This window comes from Mus caroli, chromosome 7, assembly GCF_900094665.2.
Source record: "Mus caroli chromosome 7, CAROLI_EIJ_v1.1, whole genome shotgun sequence".
Lineage (NCBI taxonomy): Eukaryota > Metazoa > Chordata > Mammalia > Rodentia > Muridae > Mus > Mus caroli.
In genome coordinates, this window is record NC_034576.1 from 142,758,189 (window position 1) to 142,768,519 (window position 10,331).

At 39.5% G+C, this 10,331-nt stretch overlaps 1 protein-coding gene across 1 annotated transcript; it reads left to right on the forward strand.

The window, feature by feature from the left end:
- Positions 1-8,788: 8,788 nt before the first annotated feature.
- On the forward strand, positions 8,789-9,745 carry LOC110298649 (olfactory receptor 13A1-like). The gene has a single exon (XM_021168011.1). It carries the CDS (start codon positions 8,789-8,791, stop codon positions 9,743-9,745), a length of 957 nt encoding a protein of 318 aa, XP_021023670.1.
- The last annotated feature ends 586 nt before the right edge of the window (positions 9,746-10,331 follow it).

The window sequence follows — 10,331 nt, forward strand, 5'->3', positions numbered from 1 at the left end:
GATTTGGGGTTTATGAAGCTAAGAGGTATTTTTTAATTGATCCTAAGAGATTTCTCGTTGGATTTCTATCCCAAGAGGTACCAGGACCAACATCTGCCCTGGTCTCAGAAAATCACTGGAATTTGTGAAGGTCAATTGATACTCAACACAAAGGAAGACAGAGCTTCAGAAGGACAAAAGACTTGGTGCTTGCAGGAGAGAACATCAGTGCTCAGCACAGTGGTCTCTGTGTGGGAGCCATCTGTCAGTTCAATTCACTTGGACAGAGACAGGTGAGTGAAGACTTTCAGGAGCTAATAATGGTACTCCAAGCAAAAGATAATTCTCTAAAAATGGCATTTGTCCCCATTTTTGGAAGTCAATACAGAGGGACAGAAACACATAAGGGTTAGGTTCTCAATGGATCCCGGGTTTGATGACAAGTGCTGGGTCAGAGATCCAAAAACAGAATATGATAGAAAGATTTTGTTTCCTGCTCCATTGTATAAACAGCAGAATGTCTAGTTTCTAATCATGATCAAAGAGTTTGTTAATTTCTGTTATATTTGCCTTATGGACATAGCTAGACTATTCATTCTCCCACAGTATTCCCACATTATGAGATGAAAATAACAAATTTAAATGAATCATATTGATGTCTAGATAGTACTTTGAATGTACCCCTTTTGGTCATTGGTGTCCAGAGAGATTGGTGGAAAATGCCACAAAAGATATTTTCTTGCTGTTGTTCTGAGGATAGAAAATGCTCTTTACCTTGAGTTGAAAACATCAGTCCAGCCTCCTGGAGTTAGACTTGCCCTATCTGCTCCAAATCAGGGTTGGCATGACTGGGAGTCACTTAAAGAAAAATTACAGCTGTCTAAAATTAAGTATCAAGAAAAATGACCATATAATGGGAAGGGTGCTGTGTTAATAGGGCTGGAGGTACAGATGCTTCCTCTGCCACTTTTGCTGTCTTGACCACGGTATTTACAGACATTCTAGTGCCTGACCCTGGTGAGGAGCCTCAGCTGCTCTGCTCCTGGCTAAGGCTCAGCTTCTGAAGGTTTTCAGGCCAGCCTTGCTGAGATCTGGCTTAGAGTAACCATGAGAGGCTGTTGTGAATTTGTTCCCACAAACCCCCCACCTGGATACTAGGTTCTTACACGTCTTCTGAGGAAGAAATGGGTACGCTAGAAATCAAAACTAAGTTCACAAAAAGCTGAATGGGACTATGGAGAAAGGGCTCAAGTACATGCAGATCATCAGACAGTTTCACAGTATGCATGGGTGAGCAGTTATAAAACTTTTAACTTTTTCCTCTACATAGCAGTATCACATCTTAGTAAGATGATATCACGTGTCTCAGCTAGACTCTTAAAAATGAGCGGCTCAAAATAACGGTTGCTAAACACAGTATGTATGAAGAAAATAAGTATGGATTTGTGGTTTTCTATAAGTGCTATTCTACTCTCTGTCATGCATTTAAACTAACCCAGAAAAAGACTGCCTTAGTCTGTTGGATATAACAGTTTATGACATGCCTCTGTTGACCAATGCAGGCAAAATGGCAGTCACTGGCCACCAATATGAGTTTTTTCCAACCACTTTTATCTGTAGTTTATCTTCTCTGATAGTACAAATACTGGTGCTACTCCATGACACTGTGCAGCAGCTGCCTGGTTTGATCCTGACTAGAAGCAGCAGCTGGAATGACTAGGTAAGTACCCAGGGTGATATTAGTACTTTTCCCAAGAAGCCAACACATATTCTGTAGGAAGCTGAGATTCTAGGAATGTTGTATGTAATAATCCAGCCTTTGTCCTTAAACAGATTAACAGTCATGATCTCTTCTAATCTCCTTCCCACTGTTTGTTCTTCAAGAGCAACACCCCTCTCCAGTTTGCTAGTCCATCTCAATGTGGACTTGGGAATACTCCAATCTAGCACCCGTCTGATTTCACTAGTTATTCCTGTCCTAGGAGCTCTCAGGGTTCACAAACCAAAGCCCTGCATGTTATCTCAGTCTCTTCCATGGGTCCTTATTCATCAAGACACTGCAGGATCTTATAGGTTCTCACTACAGTGTCAAAGCCTTGTCCCTGAGCAAGCTCTTAATCCCTTTACTGAAAGATCCTGTTTATCACACTTCAGACATTCATTGTAATTGTTCTATCCTTTTTCTCTAAGTGCAGTAGACTGAGGTAAATTATTTTAATTATCATTGTGGTTGATATAGATTTAATCAGAAATGTTGGCACACCTGCTGTGATTTATTGATGTTTTCTTGTTTTCATTCATATCTGTTTGGTGCTGGGCACATACATTCCATCTCTCAGTGTGGTAGAGTGAATGCATACATGTAGGTGTAGCCATGAATATATAGAGTGGCAAAGGCATTACATGATGGTGTTCACCAAAGAGTCTCAATGTGACCTCTCCAGTAATGATGTAATATCATAGATGACACACTCTCGCTTTCTCATTGGTGTTGCCCCCTTCAGTGTAAAAGATGTGACTCCCATTACCCATAATACAGCTTACATTTGCTCTAACACTAAACAGCTCTGAAAATGAATGTGAAAGCTTTTATTAAAGGAAACTTAGCAAGTGAGGTAATCTTTCTTTATAATTTTCAAGGTACACTTAAAAAAGAGTTTTCCATACTTTTAACCATCTAATGTCTTTTACACAATGCTACCTTCTGGTAGCACAGTTCTATGAAGATGCAGGACATTTTCAGGATCCCAGAATTCCTCTACACATTCTTGCTCATGTCACAATAACCTGTAAGTGACACAGACGTATATATAGTGTTATAGATCAGGTTTTCTGAGCATTTCCCTTGACATGAAAGCATATAACTTCATTGTGAAGAGTTATTTTTCACATCTTAATCTGCTTATACCTTCCTATTCTGTGATAAATCTTTCTGAAATGGTATATGAATAAATATGCCATGAATGCTGACAATCATTGTTACTATTTGGAAAAACAAGATATTTCTGTGTTGATATTTCAAAACGTTAACACATATTCTAAGCAAATGTTGATGATATGGTTACTTTTTCATCTCTGACTTTTCTAGTTTGGAGCTTCTCTCTTCTAGTTATTTGTAAATATGTAAAAGATGACTGTGGGGTGTCTTCACTCCACTATGCAGAGCCCGGGAACTTATTCTTCTTTCTAAATGTACTTGGTTTTCATTGTCCTACGTCCTTTACAATTTCTTCATCTTTGACAATTAATAAGTCTATTGATCATTATCCAACTAAGATGCAGTTTTCTACTTTCCACATGTGAGAGATAAATGTGGTGTCTCTTTCTGGGCCTGGCTTGTATTTCTTCACACATTAATATCCATTCCCATCCATTTTCCATTTCATGTAGGCTATCATGTTATTCTGGATGAATAACATTCCATTGTGCATGAATACTACATTTCCTCATGCCTGCATACCCTGAAAAATAACTAGACCTAGGGTTGGTCTTAGAACACTCTCCTAGTCTTGTTAACAGTTCCAAATATGAGTTGCATCTAGAGAAGTGGGTCTTAAATTCAATGAGAAAGTGTTTGCTTATCCCATATCATCCATGTCACTGTCCAATCAGTGGCCATGTCTTGCCAAGCCTGTGATTATTGCTATAGCTCATAAGGTTCAGAAGTGGGTAAGATTGGTGATTTTTTTCTCCTCAAAAAATCTGCACAACATCTTTCAGAACTGTGAAATCAAGCAAGTAGTGGTGAAGCTTGCATGTCTGTACCTACTTTATTTCTCCATATTGATTGTCTAAGTAAGGTCCTCTGACAATAGGATCTTACCATCACATTTTGGATATAACTAAGAGGAACAGCAAGAGCTTGTGATGTCTGAGAGTCAACAGTATACAGAAATTAACATCTCTTCAAGTGTTTATCTATTACTGATACAAGAGGTTTATTTAGTAGCATGTGGTGTCTAGCCCAGCTGTTGACCCCCATTACAGAGTAATCCCATTTGAATATTGTTATATCTGTATATGTGTATATTTAGGAAGGTTCTATTGCAGCAGATATCTTTCTAGGTCAGGGCCACTTCAGCATGATTGCTTCCAGCTCCATTCATTTTCCTAAATCTTCATAATTGTCTTTCTCTTAACAACTGAGTGATGTGCCATTTTATAAATACCATATGTTTACTCCCTGTTCATCACAGGATGAACATTTATGTCATTTCCATTTCCAGGCTACTATGAATAGAGCAGCGATGAGCATGTAAGAACAAATGTTGCTTCATTAAGGTATGTATTCCTTTGGGTTTATGATTAAAAGTGATATACCTGAAGTATGTACTATATCAGTTTCCATCTTTAATGATCCGCCATACTGATTTCCATAGTAGCTGTACCAGTTTACATTCCGACTAGTACTGAATAAGTATTCTCCTTTCCCTACATATTTGCTAGCATTGCCTGTCTTTTTCCCCTTGTTCATTCTGACTGGAGTAACATTTATTCTCAAAAAAAGTTTTAAATTGCATTTCTCTGATGACTTAGCATGTTGAACATTTTTTATTACTTTTATTTATCATAATCCAGCCATTGCCCACCTCCAAGTCTGCTCTCTCACATTTCTTCATCTCATTCCTCCTCTCCCCTGTCTCCAAGAAGATGTCCTCACCCTGCTAGGCCTCTCCACTCCTTGAGGCCTCAAATCTCTCAAGGGTTAGGTGTGTCTTCTCCCACTGATGCCAGAGCAGGCAGTCTTCTGCTGTGTATATGTCTATTGGTCAACCTCCACGGACCCACCTTCAGTCCAGTGGTTGGGTATAAGTATCTGTGTCCATCTCAGTCAGCTGCTTGTTGGACCTCTCAGTGGACAGCCATACTAGTATTTGTGTTACATCTTTTGAAAATTCTCTGTTTAATTCCGGTCCCCAGGTCAGTTGGGTTGCTTATTTTCTTGTTTGAAGCTTTTAATTATTTGTATATTCTGTATTTTAACACTGTTAAATGTCTAAATGGTAAAGATTTTGCCATTCTGTAGCATAGCTCTTAGCTCAAATGATGGTTTTCTTTGCTCTACAGAAGCATTGCTGTTACAAGTGAGCCTGTTTGTCAATTATTAATCTCAATGCCTACAGAACAATGGTTCTGTTCAGAAAGACCTTTCCAGTGACAACGAGTTTTCTCCTTTGCATTTTCAGATTGTTGGGTCTTAGGTTGAGGTCTTGATCCACTTGAAGTCTAGTTCTATAAAGATTAATGATAAGTATTTAGTGTAATTCTTTTGTTGCTTTGTTTTTTAATTAATTAATTTATTTATTTACTTTGCATCCCAATTGCTACCTCCCTCCCAATCTCCCCTCAGGGATTTCCTCCCCCCTCACTCCTCCCCTTCTCCTCTGTGAGGGTGGTGTCCCACCTTGAATTTCCCCCTATGCTAGCACATAAAGTCTCTGCAGGATTAGGAGCATACACTCCCACTGAGACCAAACAAGGCAGCACAGTTAGGGGAGAATATTCCACAGACAAGTAACAGCTTTAGGGACAGCCCCACTTCAATTGTTGGGAGAACCCACATGAAGACCAAGCTGCACATCTGCTACATATGTGTGAGGTGCCTAGGTCCAGCCTCTGTATGATCTTGGTTGGTGCCTCAGTCTCTGAGAGCCCCCAAGTGTCAGGTTAGTTGACTCTATTGAGTTTCCTGTTGAGTTCCCATTCAATTCAGGGCCTTCAATCTTTCCTCCAACTCTTCCATAAGGGTCCCCCAGACTCTGTCCAGTGTTTGGGTGTGAGTATCTACATCTGTTTTAGTCATCTTCTGGGTAGAGCCTCTTGGAGGACAGTTATGCTAGGCTCCTGTCTCTAAAAATAACAGAGTGCTCACAAACATAAACCAGAAACACATCAAAAACATGATTCAGCATGATCAAGTAGGCTTCATCCCAGAGATTCAGGGATGGTTTAATATATGAAAATATCAACATAATTCTACATGTAAACAAATTGAAAGAAAAATCACCCATGATCATCTCATTAGATGTTGAAAAGGCTTTTTGACAAAAATCTAACACCCGTTCATGTTACAAGACTTAGAGAGATCAGAGATACAAGGCACATACCTATACATAATAAAAGCAGTATACAGCAAGCCAGTAGCCAACATTAAATTATATGGAGAGAACTTAAACAATTCCACTAATATCAGGGACAAGGCATGTCTGCCCACTCTCTCCCCATCTATTCAATACAATACTTGAAGTACTAGCTACAGCAATAAAACAACTAAAAGAGATCAAGAAGGATACAAATTGGAAAGAAAGAAGTCAAAGAGAACTCCTATAACTGATAAACTCCTTCAGTAAAGTGGCTGGATACAAAATTAATTAAAAGAAAAGTAGCCTTCCATTATATAAGAGATAAACAAACAAAGAAATAAGTTAGGGAAATCTTTCTTTCTTTCATTCATTTTCTTTCTTTCCTTCTTTCTTTCTTTCTTTCTTTCTTTCTTTCTTTCTTTCTTTCTTTCTATTGATCACTCCCCCCAGTACCACCTCACATACACCCTCCTGCAGGTTTTTACAATAGCCACAGTAATATAAAATTGCCTCACGTAACTCTAACAAAGCAAATGATCATATAATTCTTCTATGTGTAATCAACAGGTTTGACCATGATCATTAGTCAAAAAGGTTTTGTTTTTCTTTTCTCTAGTGTGTACTTTTTTTACTCCTTTGAGGTAAATTATGTATTCATAAGTACATGGAGATAAGTCGGGGTCCTCAATCACCTGATGGATTACATTTCTCTGTCATTGCCTTTTAGAGGTGTCATTTATAAATCTGTTATTTCTCATCTTGTTATATGTGCTATTGGTAGCAAAAATCAATCAAAAAAATTTTAATGGATTTCAATTATTTTTAATATTTGTCTTTACCTCATCCTGAGGTGATCTTAATCAGTGCTCTCCTGGGAAGGTGCTGAGTGTCACTCATAGACTATCAGGACTATCAGGAGTATAGTCCAAAATCCAGGTTTGCTTGATTAGCTAGACAGATTCAAAATATGCCAGGACAATATAAGAAATTTACATCTGAATTCTTTTTTCTGNNGATCNANTTGAAATATCAANCTGTATATTNNTGCTCTCTAGTGCAATAGAACATANGGTCAGAGCCAACACTGTCCTTATGGTTGAAGACAGCAAATACTTCATTTGAATACCTCCAGTTTGAATGGAGGTAGAAATAATGTTTAAAATTCAACATGTATGATCAGGATAAGGAGAAAATAAGTTGTGAGGCACATTACAGAAACAATACAGGAGATAAAATGTGACCAAAGAAAATGCAGTGTTAGGTGATGGGTGCAGGATAAAGTGAGAAAGTGCTGAGCACCACTGGATTCAGTAAGTGGAGCATATTATACTGGCTAATATGCCATGGATGTGCTCAGTCATGAAGGAAAGTATCATTTTATCTTGGGCACTAAAAGAGCTGCAAAGCAAAGACTATTTCCAGAAAATTGACACTACAAATAATTGTCACAAAAATGTTTACATATGGGGTAGATTATGTATACATAGGGACTCAGGAATTCCTTTAGAAAAAGCGAATGGGTGATGTCAGATGAGACTTCTGTATCAAGCAATAGAATGTGGTTTGCTAAAGGACAGGAGAGAGACAGAGGATTTGAACTAGGGCCCAAAAGCTAATGATCTAAAAGTGCACACTCTATACTTCTTGAGTGATAAAGGAGAAAACTGGAAATGTTGAAAAGGTAATGAAGCCAGAAATTATGAAAAACTTAAAGAAATTATGAATACTTTACAATCCTGGGAAAACCATACTTGTAAGCTTAGAGGGTAAGTTGGACGAGAGGGGTGAGAGGATGTGGAAGAACATATTTGTCATATAGAACAGTAAGCTACTGAGGATCTTCCATGGGCATAGGCTAAAGGTAAAAGATGGCTCAGAGGATCGAGCTGAGCTCTATAATATCAACATCTCAAACCACTGGGGAGGTGGTGACAAGTTTCTGTGCATGCCAATGAAAGCACACAGGAACATCTGTAACTGTGACAATGATTTCACCTCTGGGTGTGTTTACTTTGACATCACTGTGATTTGTTTAGACAGAAAAGAAAGAGAAATACAATCTCTCTTTAGGCTGGGGTTTTTGAGAAATGCTCTCTGGGGTAAGTGGGTTGAGTTGAGTCAGGATAGTTTCATCCACAGGAGAAGTCACATATCACAGTAAGTTGAAACAGGAGATACATGTCTCCATAGCCAAAGACACAATAATTATCAATTTTCAGTGGGTAGAAGAGAAATACTTTTACAAATATTAAAGAAAAAAAATCGACTTAACGTCAATAGGCCAGGTATGAAGGACAGTGCAAGAGTCATCTCAGTGTGTGTTCCTTCAAAGTTGCCAATGCATGGAAAAAATCAGCTGTGGGAGGAAGGGCTGCTGTTTCCAGCACTGTCAGGAGAGCATAGTGCTTTCAGGTGATGTAGAAGAGAAGCATAGGCTTGTACCGAACTAGGAATGCTAAACTCATTTCACATGTACAAAAGGATGGGAGAGGAGCAGATATCTTTGTTGATCCAAACCTACAGGGAAAGATTTCTAGTTGAAAATTCAACTGTAAACAAAATACCAACAGGTATGGTAAGAAAATAGGGGATGAGAGGCTTTGATGGTGCGAATACATTTACTCTTTCCCTTTCTGTCAGCAGAAAATTGTGAGATGATCACATTTCAAAATCAGACTTTGGCATAATAAAATATAATATTTTCTCAGAAGCCAATCCACACCTCTATGAACTGGATCCTCCTCACAACAATGTTCAGTCTCAACCAGACAGTAGTGACAGAGTTTGTGCTGCAAGGGTTCTCAGAGCACCCTAGTCTAAGACTGTTCCTGACAGGCTGCTTCCTGTCCCTCTACACAGTGGCTTTAATGGGCAACATGGTGATCATTGCTTTGATCACCTCCAGCACTGGGCTCCACACTCCCATGTACTTTTTCCTGTGCAACTTAGCAACCATGGATATTATCTGCACCTCCTCTGTGCTGCCCAAGGCCCTGGTTGGTCTACTGTCTGAAGAAAACACCATCTCCTTCAAAGGATGCATGGCCCAGCTCTTCTTTCTTGTGTGGTCTGAAGCCTCTGAGCTGCTGCTGTTCACGGTCATGGCCTATGACCGCTATGTGGCCATCTGCAGTCCCCTCCACTACAGCTCTAGAATGAGCCCACAGCTGTGTGGGACTCTGGCCGTGGCTGTATGGTCCATCTGTGCTGTGAATGCATCTGTACACACTGGTCTGATGACACGGCTGTCATTCTGTGGCCCCAAGGTCATCACCCACTTCTTCTGTGAGATACCTCCACTACTTCAACTCTCCTGTAGTCCTACATATGTAAATACATTTATGACTCTTGTGGCAGATGTTTTTTATGGAGGCATCAATTTTGTACTTACCTTGCTATCCTATGGCTGCATCATTGCCAGCATCCTGCGCATGCGTTCTGCTGAGGGCAAGAGGAAGGCCTTTTCTACCTGCTCATCCCACCTCATCGTGGTTTCTGTGTACTACTCATCTGTGTTCTGTGCCTATATCAGTCCTGGTTCCAGCTACAGCCCAGAAAGAAACAAATTTACCGCCGTTTTGTACTCAGTCCTGAGCCCAACCCTCAACCCCCTCATCTATTCACTTAGGAACAAGGATGTCAAGCGTGCCCTCAGAAGACTCTTGCCCTCTTTCTCATATTAAGTAGCAATATGTAGTCTATTCTCCAGGCCTGTGTGGTTCCTAAAATCCTCTTCTAACGGAAGCCTCATGGAGCTGTGGTGTCCCTATTCTTGCTTTAGAAAACCTCTATCTGATGAGAAGACTGGACAATTCAACTCACTGTAACTTCTTTGAGTCACTGTAAATAAAAACACCATCATCATCTCCTGATAAGAATAAATCATTTCAAAAGTAAAGTTTATTTAAATAGGTATTCAGTGTTCTGAGGTGGAAAGATATTCAGTGGATGACATTGATGACAGTCAAAAAATAGCCTTTCATCCAGTGCCACCCTCTGAATATCACAGAGCCTTGGTTAAGAACCACAGCTAATGATTCTAGATTTCATAAGTAAACTTGAGGGGCCTCTATGGCCTCACTATCTTGGGAAGAATAAAGAATAGAGAAACTCGGACTTGTAATTTCACAGCTCCCTGCTGTGCTGTGGACATCAAAGCCAGTGAAACTGGTTTGAGGGGGGATGCAACCAGTGNAACAGAGATGAAGTTTATTATTCAACACTTAACTCACACATGTGATTCCAGCTAATTTATGACAATGAAAATAA

Coding starts and splice junctions, on each gene's coding strand:
- LOC110298649 (XM_021168011.1), top strand. CDS start 8,789: ATGAACTGGATCCTCCTCACAACAATGTTCAGTCTCAACCAGACAGTA.